Raw genomic sequence first — 16,731 nt, 5'->3', positions numbered from 1 at the left:
TTCACCAGGCCATGATTGGATCCAAATGGTCCTCGTCGCGTGGGACTTCCTCCACCATCTTTCTTGGGTGAATAACGTCAATGACGTTTACTGTAGAAGATGTAATGTTGATATTTTGAACGTTACTCCAGCTTGAATCCGTGCAAAACGAATTGTTTGTGGAGCTTTGTCGCCTCTCCTACAGCGGACAGAGGGCAGTGTCCGTCCAAAACGCCATCACGCCTCTTCTATCTCGGCGCAGACGAGCGGGCGACTTTATCCACTTTTTGATTGCAAAACGGACAAGTTCCACGGATATACAAAGAAAACAATCCGGGACAGCGACGTAGCTGTGGGTGCTAACCTAGCTCCGTGTGGGGATCTGTGTAAGACATGCTCTCCTTCGCCGATGCTGCACTTCCAATCGAACGTACTCACGCCAAATTATATACGGCAACTCGAGGTATTCCAATGTTACTGATAAAATCCGTCATTTTGCTCTCAATTGGGTAACTATCGTACATTGTTGACTGATGTGTTCACTTGCTTCCGCCATTCATTGACGCGTACGGGAAACTAGCATTGAGGGGCTAATTTGGTTAGCTTAACTTCCGAGCGTTGCGCAGCTAACGCTGGCTATCAACGTCGCTTTACCGTGGTTAATTTGACTCATTATTATTACGAAAACTTTACTAGTCTTTGTCGAAATGTTAAAAATGAACTGTTATTTTTCTTGGGTCACTTTATACTAATTTAACATCCCCGGTCGCTGTTGTTGCCACATTAGCCGTGTTAGCGCCTCTAGCGGCGTGGAGTTCCCACTGAATGCGAATCAATGGTTAAAAGTCGGGGGGGGAAATATGTTGCTGCTTCAAAATAAAAGAAACCTGGTTCAGACTTATTTTTTATAATGATTTTATTGAATATACTTAAAATGTCAAACAAGGTATAGTTGTGCAAACATATTAATCATAATGGTAATGGTATTGAACAATAGCTAAAAATCTTCATATTTGGAGTGAATTTTTTTTACAGGAAAAAGAGCATAAATGGTAAAAATGACCGTAGAGATGAATATTTCATGCTTGGTCTTCGTAATACTACACACCACCCACACGTAGCACCTAAAATATACGAGTTAAAAAAATAGAGGTATGAAAAATTATTTAAAAATGTAACAAAGCAGATTATATCTGATTTGAAATTTGACTTATTTAGTACTACTAATTAAATGCATAAAACTTGTAAAGGGAGCAGCCTTCCATTTCTTCAAATTGTTGTTTAGTAGTCATCATGAAACGGATACTCAGGATGGTTGGCCCACCTGTTGAATCACAAGAGAAAAATGAATGATTTCTTAATTAAAAGATCATACACATCCGATGATGCACTCACATGAGGAGCTCCACGAAGCGGATGTTCTTGTTCAGACCCTCGATGGTCTTCATGTCCTCTTCGGAAATGCTGAAGTCAAAGATCTGCGCAAATGTTTTTTTTTTTACTGCTAATTCTACACAGGAAATTATAAAATGCCCCCCCCCAAAAAAAAAAAAAACAAAAAAAACCTGGAAGTTCTCCCTGATGCGATGCGGGTTGAAGCTCTTCGGGATGACCACAACCCCCCTCTGCACGTTAAATCTGAGGGCGAGCTGAGCGCTCGTCTTCTTGTACTTATTAGCCAGCGACACGAGAACTTCATCCTCCAGCAGCGGCGGGCAGGTTAAGTTGACCCTGTTGGGAAATTCAATTTCATAACCGTTTTCGAAGGAAAAAAACAAACGCATTTGCCAGAAACTCATTGGGGCAGGTCTGCAGTACCAGGATGGATCTCTGGATGTCCCCAATGGGCTGTATCCTACAATGACAATGTCTTTTTGCCTGCAGTACTCCAGCAACTTTGGTTGAGTGTAATAGGGGTGGCATTCGACCTGCGAAAATATATTAACTTACTGATTGCTTTTGTGTTGCATTTAATCTGCCAGCACATTTCTATTTTCATCTCAGTTATTACACTTATTGCAATATCGTTAACATTGGTTTTTGCAATCATCTACATTCTTCAGAAAGTGCTTTTCCCCCCAAATTTTGTAATTTATTGAACATATCTCTACCTGATTTGAAACCGGTTTGTGTTTCAGTCCAGGTTTGTTGAGGATCAACTCCAGCTGGCGCTTGTTGAAGTTGGATACCCCGAGAGATTTTGCCAGCCCGGCGTCTTTGCACGCTTCCAATGCCTTTGCCGAAGGGAAACGGGGGGGAGAAATAGACAATTTCAGCAAACAAAATGCAAATAGGTGTTCCTGACTTTGAGTAAATATGAGGAGTTCCCAGGACTGCACTTGCTGCTAGGTAATACTAAGACCCCTGAACTCATTTTTGTGTTTTATGTAATTGGAAATCCGACAACATTATCCCAATGACGTAAAAACACGTCATTCATGCTTTTTTTTCACCATAGGCATCAAAGCCTTTTGATGCATCTCCTCACAAAGGATTTGGCCCAAGAGTAATTTTAATGCACATAAAAAATGGACCCCCCCTGCCCGCCTGTGTGGAGTTTGCATGTTCTCCCCCGTGCCTGTGTGGGATCCCTCCGGACACTCCGGTTTCCTCCCACGTCCCAAAAAAACATGCAACATTAATTGGACACTCAATTCCCCCGAGGTGTGATTGTGAGCGTGACTGCTGCTTGTCTCCATGTGCCCTCCGATTGGCTGGAAACCAGTTCAGGGTGTAACCCCGCCTCCTGTCAGTTGACAGCTGGGATAGGCTCCAGCACTCCCCGCGACCCTCGTGAGGATAAGCAGCGAAGAAAATGGAATGGATAAAAATGGACACTTGATGGCAGAAGTGCATTTGAGGACACCCCAGGAGGAAGTCAGGAAGAAGGAAGTGTGGTTCTGAATCATCATATACAGACCCAGCAGGCACAAGATGTGGATTCAACATTGAATTGACGTTGTTTTAGGTCACGACGTCGAACAACCTAAATTCAACGTAAATTCCACAGTTGAATTTTTACGTTGTCTCAACGTTGATTCCTCGTGGATGACGCAACTAACGTGATGTGTCAATTACTGTATGAAAATATTCCCATGATGCACTGCACGTGATGCTGCCATTCCTAGTTTTCAAATCGTCAGCAATCGTTCATTGCGATTTACAATTTTTATCGTAATGAATCTGTGTAAACTATCAGTCCGTCCGTCCGGGCTGTGAGCTCCAACGGTGACCGCGAGTTTCAGTTCACATCAGCCGTACATTCTCCGCCCGAGCTGTCGTGGGAATTTCCATGGGGTTAGGAGAGAACAAGGACGCCGGATCGACGGATGAAGTTGACGTTCTGTGTGTGTGTGTGTGTGAGATGGGTTTGTATGTTCCGCCTGTGAGCAGGTGGCGGTGGGTTGTTTGCTGATGGAGTTGACTGAAGGAGAAGAAGAAGTCAGAGGTTTCCACTCTCTCAATTGCACTATATTTTGTTTGTAACATACTTTAAGAAAAAAAGTTATTTGTTCTAAATGTTAATCACACATGTATTACTGTGGGCTAATTGTTTGTAGTTTGACAGTGCATAATAAAGGTTTCAATCTATAACGTTTTAATGGCTGAATTTCCATGAAGCATGGCTGCGTTGATTTTATGTCGGATTGTCACGTCGATGCAATTTACGAATATAATGTAAAAGCAATGTTGTTTCAGCGTTGTAAGAACGTTGATCCTATGTTAGATTGTGACGTTGTCGCAATTTACAAATGCAATGTTAAAACAACGAATTTTTGACATTGGACCAGGACTTTGTTTCTACGTTGTAAGACAACGTTGTAATACAACATTGATTCTAGGTTAGATTGTGACGTCGTTACAATTTACAAATACAATGTTAAATCAACGAATTTTCGATGTTGGACCTGGACGTTGTTTCAACGTCGTAAGACAACATTGATTCTAGGTTAGATTGTGACGTCGTCGCAATTTACAAATACAATGTTAAAACAACGAATTTTAGACATTGGACCTGGACGTTGTTTCAACATAAAATCCACGTCTTGTGCCTGCTGGGGATTCACAGTATTATAAATTGATAAGGTAATTGTGTGTGTGTGAGACGGGGAACGTCCACACCGTAAGATTATGACAAAACGTCGAGCACCACCAAGTCAGCTTCATGGGGGAAACTAAACAAACAAACTGAAATATTTGCAACCCACGAGGCCACCAAGAAAATGCTGGGTCCGCCTTCACCGAGGCAAGCGTGGCATGTGTGTGAGCCCTTGCACAACGAAACCTGTTTTATTACATACCACTTGCGTAAAAAAAAATAAAAATAAAAAAATCATAGTAGACACACACATGCACACACTTACAGTTCCAATGCACATTGTTCAGTTCCCATATTTGTCAATAAATGGAATAAACTAAGAATAGGGGTTTTCTTTTGATAAATGGCTTGATTATAAAATACTGTTGCATTTCGATCAAAGGATGTCCCTCACCTCCCAAGTAGCGCAGAGGTCTGTGTCGTGATAAATCCACTTCCCATCCTCTTTCGGGTAGAAGTTATCTCCTGGCTGCAGGAAAACCATAATACTTTGTTATCCTGTGCATCATGAAACAAATTTGCATCCTGCAATGTGCATTGCATTTTTTATTTTATTTTATTTTAGCATGAAATGCAAAGTCTACCTTAAACGCTGTGGGCATCTCAATGATGTACAGATCAACATATTCCATCTGCAATGTCCTCAGTGTTCTCTCCAGAGCAGGTCGGACGAGTTCTGGTGGATGGAATGTGTTCCAGAGCTGCAGAACAATCCATTGTTTACTGATAATATTCATTCACGCAAGATGTGTGAGCGCTTCCGAACGCAAACAATACTATTGCAAACCTTTCCACAATAGAAGATGTCTTCTCTTTTTACAGACCCGTCAGCTATTTTGTCCCGGATGGCTTGTCCCACTTCATGCTCGTTGTCATAAACCAAAGCTCCATCAATATGTCTGTATCCTGCCTCAATTGCCACTTTTACAGCGTGATAAGCAGTACCTTTAGGCGTCTGTTAATGGGGTCGGGGGGGTATCAGCGCATAGTAGTGTCATTTCAAGTATGTGGTAATATTGTTCGTTAATAATTTCCAGATGTGTACTGCGGTGTTTCTTACCGTGGGGGGATCTGCGTAAGTACCTAGTCCTATCACAGGCATGCTCATCCCGTCGCGGAGAGGGACAGCGCGACTCTCAGCACTCCAGTTCATATTCGCCCCCCCCCCCCCAAAAAAAAAAAAATTAAAAAATGTGAACAATAACAAATGGACGGATGGATAAATGGACGCAACAAATTTCCCAGCCCTCCCACGCGGAAACGTGTGGCAAATGTGTAAATTTTTGCAAGGAACCCGTGCTGCCTGCCCTTTGGTCAGGATAAAACTCCACCCAGGTGCAAAGAGCGGCAATGTAAATATGCGAAGTGGAACAACATCGTCGCGTCACCCGACGTAACGCATGATTTGTTTCGATTTGGAGGCGAGCCACGCCGGAGACGGGCTGATCTTGTGGCATTTTGGCTGGCGTTCAAAGCGGAACGCTGTCGCTTTAAGGCGCCGCGGTGCATTCTGGGCGATACATTTCGGCTGTTATGGTAAAAAAGAAACGATGGCCGCCTCACCTTAAAAAGACACTTTTGCTTCAATATAGCGTATGTAGCGTAATTTCTACAATTTATCCATCACCCAAGATTTTGCCTACAATCAATTTTAATCATAAATGTCGCCAACGGGCTGTTTTTTACGGCCTTGGACGAGTTGAAAAAACACTAATGAGGAAGCTACGTCGCTAGCTTCGAATCGTTTATTAGTTCCTAGCTAACATTATGATGTGGGCAGCTAATGAATGATAATATGAATAACTTTACAGTATATGAGAGCTATCTATGATACACGCCATGTCCAGGAGTATAACGTGAAACAAAAGCATTAGGTTAGCCTTTGTGTACTGAACTAGCTCGACTGGCTGCCCGGAGTAATCAATACGTGTCATCGAAATGGATTCGAGTGGCAAATCCGTTGGGAACGACGACATTGTGATCATTGTGGAGAACGAGGCGGAGAGTTTGCCCCTCGGGGAGCCGAGGCCGAAGCCGCCAGGCGCCTTCGGGCTCATGGACACATGTCCCATCTGCAAGTTGAGCTTCCACAACCGAGAGCCCAAACTGCTGCCTTGCCTCCACTCGTTCTGCAAGCGATGCCTGCCCGCGCCGTTCAGGGGGGTCGAACCCAGGAGGGACCACTCCCTCCACACGCTGGGGCAAGTGGACAGCAACAAGCAATGTGAGTCAAACGCCACCAAGTGGGCGCACCTTTTTCCAGGTGGAAATGACATGTGTTTTAGGGGGTCCCCAAATATGACCATCCGTCAAAAGTCAAAACAAATAAACTCCCGGCCCCTGTTTTATGGCAAAATCTGAAATTAGGTGGACATGTTCATCACAACAGGATGCATTAAATAGTCTTAAATGACCTTTTCCACACTTGTCCAGGAAGTCAGCTATTTTGGGCGAATTCCAGGGCTGATAATTTATTCATTTACTTACTTACTTGTTTGTTTAGCATTAACGTCAACCTTGTAAGAATCTAAAATGAAAATGGGCAAGTTCAGCAATTGCCCAACAATATCACTTAAAGTAAAACTAGACACAGTGATTTTTTTTTTTTCAGCGCCGATGAGATCATAGCCACACTTATAATCACACCTCGGGGCAATTTAGAGTCTCCAATTAATGTTGCATGTTTTTGGGATGTGGGAAGAAAGCAGAGTGCTGGGAGGGAACCCACGCAGGCACTGGGAGAACTAGCAAACTCCACACAGATGGGTCTGGGATCGAACCTGGGTCCTCAGAACTGTGAGGCCAAAGCTTTACCAGCTGACCCACCGTGCCGCCCCTTTTACCATCAGTATAGGACTTCCCCTCTGCCTCTCCTCTCTTGTCCTCCACCTTTTGTGGTCCCAGTATATGTTAGCATTTTTTTTTCTTTTTTTTGTGGTCATTAATCACTAAAAATGAAAACAAAAAATCCTACTGTGCGTATGAATGATGTTCACATGTGAGCCCTCCCTCCAGTGGGGACCATCCGCTGTCCAGTATGCCGCCAGGAATGCTGGGAAATGGACCTGCTGGACAACTTCTTTGTCAAGGACTCGGCCGAGGTGCCGAGCAGCACCATGGAGAAAAACAATCAGGTTGGGGCAGATAAAGTTTGGACTTTTTGCCCAACTGCTGCCATTTTATTCCCATTTTTGTGTTGTTGTTTTTTTTTTTTTTATACAGGTGTGTATGAGCTGTGACGACAACACCGAGGCGACGGGCTACTGTTTGGAGTGCATGGAGTTCTTGTGCGTGACCTGCATTGAGGCACACCAGAGGGTGAAGTTCACCCGGGATCACACCATACGCCAAAAGAAGGAAATGTCTCCAGGTAGCATGAAAAAAGACACATTGACGCAGTCATCATTTTATTTTTTTAATGACAAACCCTTCACACGTGCAGAAGCAGTCGCCGTCTCCACGCAGAAGCCCGTGTTTTGTGACATCCACAAGCAGGAGCCGCTGAAGCTCTTTTGCGAGACTTGCGATCGACTCACCTGTCGGGACTGTCAGCTGCTCAAGCACAAGGATCACAAGTAATGGATTACCACCACGTCGCCATTACAAGGCCCTTTGTTTTGTTCTCTTTGGGTTTCTTTCATTCATTTTTGCTGAAATATTGATTGTGTCCAGCTATCAGTTTTTGGAGGATGCCTACAAGAACCACAGACAGTATCTGGAGAGCATGACACAGCAGTTGCAGGAAAAAAGAAAGGCCATCGAAGACGTCTCCACCTGTATCAGAAATGGGTAAAGTTTTACTGATGTATGATTTTCTAATATTGTTCTCACGTGTCCACAATTTTCACCAAATCTTTTGTTTGCTTGTCAGACTGCAGCAAGTTGAAGAAAACCGGAAGTCTGTCACAAATGAAATCAAGAAAGCCATCTGTAACCTAATTATGGAGATAAACAGGAAGGGGAAGGTTCTGGCTAACCAGCTTGAGGTTGGTTTGACGACCCCCCCCCCCCCACACACACACACACAGACACACATTTGGGAACATTTTCGAAGAATTGCTTAATGAGCGTGTTTTTTCCGCAGTCGCTTACGAAAGATCACGAGCTGGGTCTGAAAAAGCAGCAGGAAGAAGTCAACTTGCTGCGCCGGCAGCTGGACCACGTGATCAGTTTCACCAAGTGGGCTACTGCAAGCCACAGCGGCACAGCGCTCCTCTACTGCAAGAGGCTGGTGAGTAACCATCACCACGGCCCGGAATGTAAAAGAAACTCCCCGCATCTTCAGCATCCAAAATCTCCCGACAGATTCTATTCCAGATCCACTATCTGATGGGCGCCAGATGCAGTGCCTCCATCATCCCTCAGAGTTCTGTCCGCTTCCAGTGTCGGTCTGGTTTCTGGGCCTCAAATGTAGACCTCGGTAAGTTGTGCTCTCAGTTAAAAAATGGCTGCATTGTAGCCAAAATAACCGCATTGTAGCCGTGGCTGCGTGATAAACAGCTATGTGAGGAGTGGGGAATTAATATTCTTAAGTAGTGACACGATAAACTGATAATTAAACCGATAAACAGACTAATTTCTTATATACAACAGAATATATCACACTGTTTTCAAAGAATGCTACTTATGGTGTGGTATATGTTATAATCGGGTAATAAATATTACCGGCCTACAGACCCCACCTGGTTATAAGCCTCACCCAGTACATTTGTAAAGGAAATAACGTTTGGTACATACATAAGCCACACCTGTGTAAAAGCCACAAGTGCCCATGTTGAAACCCACATTGAAATATAGGCTTTTTACAAAGTTTTAATATCTTAGCTTAGATTAATGTAGCAACAACAACAAAAACATACCGGTACTTTGAAGCCTTGCCTTTGGAGGTTCTACTTGTACTTGAACGAGATCATTTACCGTAATTCCCAGCCTACAGAGTGAACCTGGTTACAAGCCTCACCGATTACATTTGTAAAGGAAATACCATTTGATACGTACATTGGCCGGAGCTGTGTAAAAGTCCCAAGTGCCCACATTGAAATCGACATTGAAACACGAGATATTTACAAAGAAAGACGGTACACAGAGTTTCACGCTAGCGCCGACCGCCGCGCTAACGATAGCACAGCACTAATAGGGCCGGTTAAAAAAAAAAAACATACTGGTAAAAATCACAGAGACACGACAGTAACACACTAGCGCACCGCTAACAGGGCTGGTGTGACGGTCTGAGCGCCCCCGGTGCTGCAAAGTCTCTTAGTTGGTAATGTGCATGCGGGTATATTAACGTGCATGCGCGTATGTTTTGTAAACTTCCGTCGATTCTGAAAGATCCCCATCCATGCTTCAACATGTGCCATTTGACAACTTGTCACCAAGTGTTCATGTTCGCTATGGGCGTCTCAGAAAGTCGAACACAGCGAACGTACATATATGTGTATAGCTTTTTTTTATCAACTTTTGTTTTAAGGTTAGGGTGAAGTTATAACATATTTTAGCTCCCTCTATGTAGAAGAAGGGGAACTATGGGACCGGGACATTTCCCAGTAAGCGTCTGCTACGTACCCAGAGTTCCCCTGTTAGTAACCCATGCATTCATCACAAGGAGACTTTTCAGCACGGGGGAGCGCTCAGACCGTCACACCGGACCTGTAAAAGTCACTTCCTGGGCACATATATTCCACTGATCTCACTCTTACCTTTTATACTCGAGTGGCCTTTTGCAGCCACTAGAAAAAAAATGCACAAATTAGCCGCATCAATGCGTAAATCGCAGGGTTGAAAGCATGTGGAAAAAAGTTGCGGCTTATAGGCCGGAAATTATGGTAACAATTGAAATAAGTAGTTATATAAAAAAACACAGTGTTAAAATTTGATCACTGTTTAATAGGCACTCACAAAAAGATGTCTATAATGCGCATTGATCTTTCTATATGTTGAAAGTGTCCTGAAATTTTGAGCGCTGACTGACAAATAAAATAAAGGAAATAAGAATGATGTGAACATGAGGACAACTGTTGCAATGTTAACCCCTCCCACACACTTGAAACATATTCAAAATTTGTAACGCTTTGTCAATTTTGAGCACAAAAAAAAATGGATTGGTTGACTTGTCTCCAGGTTCTCTAGTGGTTGAACGAAGCTCGGTTCAGGCACTCATTCCCAACCAACAGCCGGGACCCAGAGGAGAGGCGCAGACTGGGGCGATGTCGTTATCCGCCCAGCAGCGGCAGAGCACGCTGGCCCAGCTGCAGATGCAGGTAGGAGGATTCGCCTCGGCCTCGACGCACTCACCTGGGTAGACAAAAGACATGAAACGTTGGCTCTTTTGCTTTGACAATTCCTTTGTCTCAGGTTGACAAAATTTCCCAGCAGCCCCACAGGCAGGCCGCATCCAACCACTGGTCCTGGTATCAGAACGCCCGGCTCCCCGGACCCCCCGGACCCCACGGACCTCCGCCGCCGACCAGACCGATCCAAGGAGGCTCCTCCCCTTCCCAGGGTCTCAGCGGCCTGACGCAGATGGGACGCCGATACGGGAACGCCCCCGGCAATATCAGAAGTCCCAACTCGTCTATCCTGCAGAACAGCGGCTTCCCACCTTCTCAAGTAAGAGATTCAAACTGAACCCTCATTGCAAAAAAATGCTTTAGAAATTAATTCATTGTTTCTAGTAATCATACTTCTGTTGGAATCCTGACTGACAACAAATTAATTGATGCACCCATACGATAAACAGAGATTTACTCAAATGTTATACTTTTTTATTTTGATCAGTTTTTAGAAGTCTCCCAATTTGTATAATATGAATATAATTATATATAATATTATCTTTTTTTAGCTAATGTATGAAAACCCTGGGATCGATGCAACCCATTACTATTGCAAGCATACGAGTAAATTCCCCGTAATGAAAGGCCTGCATTCCTTTAACCACTGTTGTACATGTACCGTAATTCCCGTCCTACGGAACGCACCTGGTTGTAAGCCTCATCCACTACATTTGTAAAGGAAATTCCATTTGGTACATACATACGCTGATTCTGTTTAAAACCCACAAGTGCCCGCATTGAAACAAGAGATATTTACAAAAAAAGACGGTACACAGAGAGTTTAACGCTAGCGCTGCTGCGCTAATACTAACGCTAGCGCTGCGCTAACAGGGCCGGTAAAAACAAAAAACAAAAAAAAACATACTGGTAAAAATCAGTGAGACGCGGCAGTAACACGCTAGCGCAGCACGAACAAGGCCAGACCCGCAAAAGTCACTTCCTCGGCACAGATATTCCACCGCTCTCACTCTTACCTATTCCGCTCGAGTTTCCCCTTGCGGCTGTGAGAAAAATGCACGACCTCAGGGTTGACAGTGTGTGGAAAAAGTCGCGGCTTATAGGTCGGAAATTACGGTAGTCCTTTCTGAGACACGCTCAATGCCTGTAGCTTCCCTTCCATGGCTCTTTAGCAGGGCACGTTCCGCTACCCGCACCCCATGTCCGCCGGAGGGGCCACGCACGTACAACCGACCCAGGTCGGTAACGTAAACCTGACGCTCCGCGTACGTCATTTTCCTCCCACACATTGTATTTGATTTTGGTTGTTTTGCTTCCAGCGGAACTTGTCAGAACTTTCCTACCTGAAAAGGACTGAAGCCGGCGGCGGTCCGGTTCCCCCTGTTAACATCACGCTCACAAGACCCAACTTCGGTTTGAGCCAATCCTCAACAGCTGCTGACAAACCGGGTAAACGCAATGGCATAATTCGACACACCCCACGTCACACTTGGGAGAACTAATTTTTCCTCTTCCCCTTTTTTATTTTGAGTTCAAGCAAAGCAAAACTCACCAGTGGTTAAATCATCGTCTTCAGAGCGAAACGGAGGGTAAGAAAACATTTTACTATAAATTAAAATCACCCATTTTGACCATTTCAGTAATTTCAAAATATTACACATTTGCTCTGAGAAAAAGTGACTTATTCCTTGAAAAATCCATAACAGAGTTAGAACCAAAACTTTGTACTGTATACTATTCATGGCTTATATTACCAAAAATTTTAAAATAAATCTGACTCTGCAGCGCCCCCTGGTGGAACAAACCCCATAAGGCACAACAACAACTGACAATTTCAAATAAATACTACCCATGCATTTACTATCCGAAAAAAATGACCGATTGCAACACTTTACACCCAAAAGCGAGTGTAATATTCAGATAATAAATAGGTATTAATTATAATCTGACATGTACAATAAATGCATTATTTTAATCAATTAGAGCACTCGTGTCAAACTCAAGGCCCGGGGGCCAGATGCAGCCCGCGAAGGCAAATCATGTGTATCAACTTCGATGATTTTTTTTTTTTTTTTTGATCTGAATCAAAATTTCAAACTGTCATATCATCATTGATTACGCTGAGATATTGCAAGCATTTTTGTGTTACTAAACATCAACAATAGTTGAAAAACCGATGACCCTTGATTTCTGATTCCAAAACTGGTTGATTAATTTAATGTGTAAATATGATGGGTCAATTATCAATTTCTCAAACTACAATGATTCCCACGATAAAAATGAGTTTGATACCCCTGCATTAGAGTAATATAAAAATAGTAGACGTGCATTTACTTTCAGAAATGTGAACATTTCTTGCAAAATATACCACATAATTCATTTATACACAGAAACGCAAATTTGAACCCTTCCCAGTGTTCTTTACAGGCAGTCTTGCCAAACATAAAGTATGTGCGTATCATATTCCAAAAATCCCTTTCTCTGTCTTCCTCCTGCAATCTCGACATTGAAGCCCAGCGTCCTGGAAGGCGAATACCGAGACGTCGTCTGCTCCCTCGGCCAAGCGACGGAGAAGGTCGTCCCCCGGGCCCATTATCGTCATCAAGGACGAACCAGAGGATGAGGATGAAGTCCGCTTTGTAAGGGCTGTTCTGTGTTCGAGTGCTCCGGCGTCTCCTCTTCGCGAGCGTGCGGACTCTTGCCTTTATGCTTTAGGTGCAGTCCAGCCTTCCCGACAGCAGCACGGGGGCCTGCCCCACGCTGCAGCTCAAGATCGGCCCCCCTTTCTCCACCCACCAGTCTGACTCCGGCCAGGCGAGGGAGCCGCGCCCTCAGCCCGGAGCGCCGGCCGAGTCCGAGAAGAGCGCCCCGGCGGAGGACGACCCCAACGAGGACTGGTGCGCCGTGTGCCAGAACGGGGGGGAGCTGCTGTGCTGCGACAAGTGTCCCAAGGTTTTCCATCTGTCTTGCCACATCCCCGTGCTCAGTGAATCACCCAGGTAACTAATGTGTAATATCAATGTCCACAACGCTACGTAGTATCCTTTTGTGACATTTTACACATCTATTATAATGACATGTATTAATACATGTCCTCCCTGAATCTTTCCTCCCTTCTTCGCTTCTACCTCCCTCTCTTAATCCCTCCTGTCCTTCCATTCTTCCATCCTTCCTTACTCGAGTTAATTAAAAAAAGCCTACATTGCCTTTTGCCCCACCTTCTACATCTGATTGTAGTTTAATCCTCATCTCTCTCTCTCTCTCTCTCTCTCAGTGGCGCGTGGTTCTGCTCCTTCTGCCGAGACCTCGTCTCACCCGAGATGCAGTACGAATGCGACAACAAGAACACGCACGACCATGAAAGACTGCCACCTGTTGACCAAAGGGTACACGTTTATCTTCTATGTACAGGGGTGTCAAACTAATTTTATCGCGGGCCACATTGTAGTTCCGTTTTCCCTTAGAGGGCCGTTATCATTGTGAACCCATAAAAATCGTTTATCGCCTCGTCATATTGACACGTAAAATGTATGAAATACTTTTGGAATCAGACATCAAGGGTAATTGGTTTTTTGAACTATTGTCGATGTTTGGTAATGTAAAAACGCTTGCAATACCGCAATGTTGTGATTTATGATATGACAATTTGAAACTTTGCTATAGATTCAAACAAGAATCACAGAAGTTGATATACAGTCCATGATTTGCCTTCGCGGGCCACATAAAATCATGTGGCGGGCTGGATCCGGCCCGCGGGCCTTGAGTTTGACACCTGTGTTCTATGACTGTTTTTGTTTTTTTAACGCAGCTCGATGTCCCCTTTCATTTTTCTTCCTCTTTTGCAGTCATGTGAGCGGCTGCTTCTCCTCCTCTTCTGCAACGACTTCAGCACCCACTTCCATCACGCGTCGGTATGATCCCACCTTCAAAAAATTGAGGTTTTGTTCATGTTTCATTTTGTCAACGGAAATAAATGGATTTATTAGTCGTCTTGCATAGTAAGTCCTGCAAGATGAACAAACCCTGAATTCCAAATAATTAGTTGTAATTAATTCCAGTATCACCCATGAAAGAACAATAGGCGACAGCTTTGCTTCCTCTGAATTCAGTTTATCATCAAAGGGTGTGCCCTATGTCTTTTTTTATGATAGTTGTTAACTTCTCTGAACACATGTAATAGTGTGTAGTCTTGAGAAAATGTGATTTAAAACGTTGCCTGTGCAATCTTCATCATGTTCACTTTGTTTTGAAATTTGAACAACTTTGAAGCCTTTGGAGACACCACTTGTACTCGAATTGAGATCATTCACCGTAATTCCCGGCCTACAGAGTGCACCTGGTTACAAGCTTCACCGAGTACATTTGTAAAGGAAATACCATTTGGTGCATACATATGCCGTAGCTGTGTAAAAGACGCAAGTGCCCACATTGAAACCCACAAAGAAAGACGGTAAAGCAAATTTATTTGTTTAGCGCATTTCATACATGAGGTAACTCAATGTGCTTTACATGATTAAAGGCATCTGAAAACAAAGAGATAAAACATTTAAAACGGAATAAAAACAATGTAAAAAAAATACAATTAAAACCACATACAGTGCAAGTAATATGATTAAAAAGTGGATATATTCTAAAAAGCATGAGAAAAAAGAAGAGTTTTAAAAACATTCACACTTGTGGCTGACCTCACCTCTGTTGGCAACTTATTCCATTTGTGTGCAGCATAATAGCTAAATGCTGCTTCACCTGTTTTGCTTTGGACTGTGCGCACCACTATTTGATACACAGGTACACAGAAAGAATTTAAGGCGACTGCCGCACTAACGCCAGCGACGTGGTAATGCTTACTGGGCCGGTTAAAATAAAACTTACTGGTAAATATCACAGAGACACGCCAGCAACACAGCAGCAACACGCTAGCTCAGCGCTAACGCTAGCGCAGCGCTAACAGGGCCGGTAAAAGTCACTTCCTCGGCACATATATTCCCTTGCTCTCACTCTTACCTTTTCCGCTCGAGTGCCCCCTTTGCGGCCATTAAAAAAAAACACAAATTGGCCGCATCACCGCATAAACCACAGGGTTAAAAGCATGCGAGAAACTCACGGCTTGTAGGCCAGAAGTTACGGTATTCCTTCAGCTATGTTTTTCTCTGTCCCTGCAGGAGTCCAAAAGATACAAAGAGCTGATCGCGAGACCAATGGATTTATCTCTCGTGAAGAGGAAGCTGGAGTGGAAAGCAAGCGACGGGGAACGCTACCGCACTCCCGAAGAGTTTGTTGCAGATGTGAGGCTAATATTCATGAACTGTGCCAAATACAAGGTATATAGAGTCATAGATTGCAATGAAAACTATGATTTAAACAATTTTTAGTCCTTGTACTAAGAGTGATTTATTGTGTAATTACAGGTGAACAAAGAAGTGATAAGTGCTGGGTTGTACTTGGAAGACTACTTTGAGGAGCAGCTGAGGCTGGTGTACCCCAACAAGATATTTCCCGGCGGAAGGGAAGAAGGTATGATCCCGCCACTGGAGGACGAGATTGATGACGAAGAAGAAGAGCAGCAGCAGGAGCAAGAGCAGGAGCAGCAGGTGCCGACGCAGGAAAGCCCGACCCACACGGGGGGCGACAAAACACTCAGTCCCGCGGAGAACGCAATCCCACCCGTGGAGGAGAACGCGCCTCCTGCCGAGGAAGCCGCCGAAGAAAATTTAAAAACGAAGGAGCAGGCGACCGACATGAGCAAGATGGGGACAGACGTCAAGGATGGGAGTGAAGATGGAGGAGAGCCCCTAACTCAGAACAAAGTCAAGCAAGAGGATGAAGCAGCTCCTCCCGAAGAGGTCAAAACCTCTGAAGCTGTGGATGAGGCAGCATTCCCAAAAGAGGGAAACACCCCGCTTCCTCCCGAGCAGACTTCTGAAGTCACGGAAAGCCAGGAGAGCACACAGGAAAATGTCCCCGACGGAGAAAAAGAGGAGCAAGCGGCAGCCGAGATGGAGTAGCGGGGGGATGGGGAGGGTGCTGACGTCGTCTTCCACTTTTGCAATAGGAACCACGAACACCGGACGTTATTTAATACAAACTCCTTTTCGAGATTCTGCAGGGTGGACGTTTTGCATTTCTTTTGCTGTAATCATCCCTCAGATGTCACTGGGCCGCCCTCAACGACTGACTGATCTTTCATCATTCTGAAGGCAAAAAAAAAAAAAAAGCAAGCGGTCAAAACAATATATTACTCAACGCACGCATGACGAGTCATCCTTTCTGTTTTATAGCTCACGTTTCTTTGATTTAGTGCAATAGGATCTCTTATATCAGTAATGTATTCATGACTATATACTGTATGCTCTGCAGTTGCTT

At 44.2% G+C, this 16,731-nt stretch overlaps 2 protein-coding genes across 9 annotated transcripts; one reads left to right on the top strand and one right to left on the bottom strand.

Annotated features, from left to right (window-relative positions):
* The first annotated feature begins 302 nt into the window (after window positions 1-302).
* On the top strand, window positions 303-16,714 carry trim24 (tripartite motif containing 24). Of its 8 annotated transcripts, none has more exons than XM_061806868.1 (19): window positions 5,599-6,302; window positions 7,094-7,212; window positions 7,301-7,448; window positions 7,521-7,653; window positions 7,751-7,867; window positions 7,950-8,064; window positions 8,163-8,309; window positions 8,384-8,498; window positions 10,199-10,338; window positions 10,433-10,687; window positions 11,544-11,606; window positions 11,688-11,817; window positions 11,900-11,957; window positions 12,881-13,007; window positions 13,084-13,367; window positions 13,643-13,754; window positions 14,214-14,279; window positions 15,531-15,689; window positions 15,777-16,698. In XM_061806868.1, the coding sequence occupies exons 1-19, from the start codon at window positions 6,017-6,019 to the stop codon at window positions 16,371-16,373; spliced, it is 3,171 nt and encodes a 1,056-aa protein (XP_061662852.1). In that variant the 5' UTR covers window positions 5,599-6,016; the 3' UTR covers window positions 16,374-16,698. The 8 variants fall into 8 exon arrangements, with proteins under 8 accessions (XP_061662853.1, XP_061662848.1, XP_061662849.1 ...); XM_061806867.1 differs by having other exon boundaries at window positions 11,541-11,606; window positions 15,777-16,693; XM_061806869.1 differs by lacking the exon at window positions 5,599-6,302 and adding an exon at window positions 303-442 and having other exon boundaries at window positions 7,301-7,653; window positions 11,541-11,606; window positions 15,777-16,709.
* LOC133493503 (aldo-keto reductase family 1 member D1-like) lies at window positions 878-5,410 on the bottom strand. The gene is made up of 9 exons (XM_061806938.1): window positions 5,139-5,410; window positions 4,866-5,033; window positions 4,663-4,779; window positions 4,473-4,547; window positions 2,091-2,213; window positions 1,798-1,907; window positions 1,545-1,710; window positions 1,375-1,457; window positions 878-1,303 (listed from the first exon to the last, which is right to left on the bottom strand). Exons 1-9 carry the CDS (start codon window positions 5,229-5,231, stop codon window positions 1,261-1,263), a joined length of 978 nt encoding a protein of 325 aa, XP_061662922.1. The 5' UTR covers window positions 5,232-5,410; the 3' UTR covers window positions 878-1,260.
* Window positions 16,715-16,731: the final 17 nt, after the last annotated feature.

This window comes from Syngnathoides biaculeatus, chromosome 20 (genome assembly GCF_019802595.1).
Source record: "Syngnathoides biaculeatus isolate LvHL_M chromosome 20, ASM1980259v1, whole genome shotgun sequence".
NCBI lineage: Eukaryota > Metazoa > Chordata > Actinopteri > Syngnathiformes > Syngnathidae > Syngnathoides > Syngnathoides biaculeatus.
The sequence above is the reverse complement of the archived record's forward strand: the minus strand, read 5'-3'. Positions and strand labels throughout refer to the sequence as shown.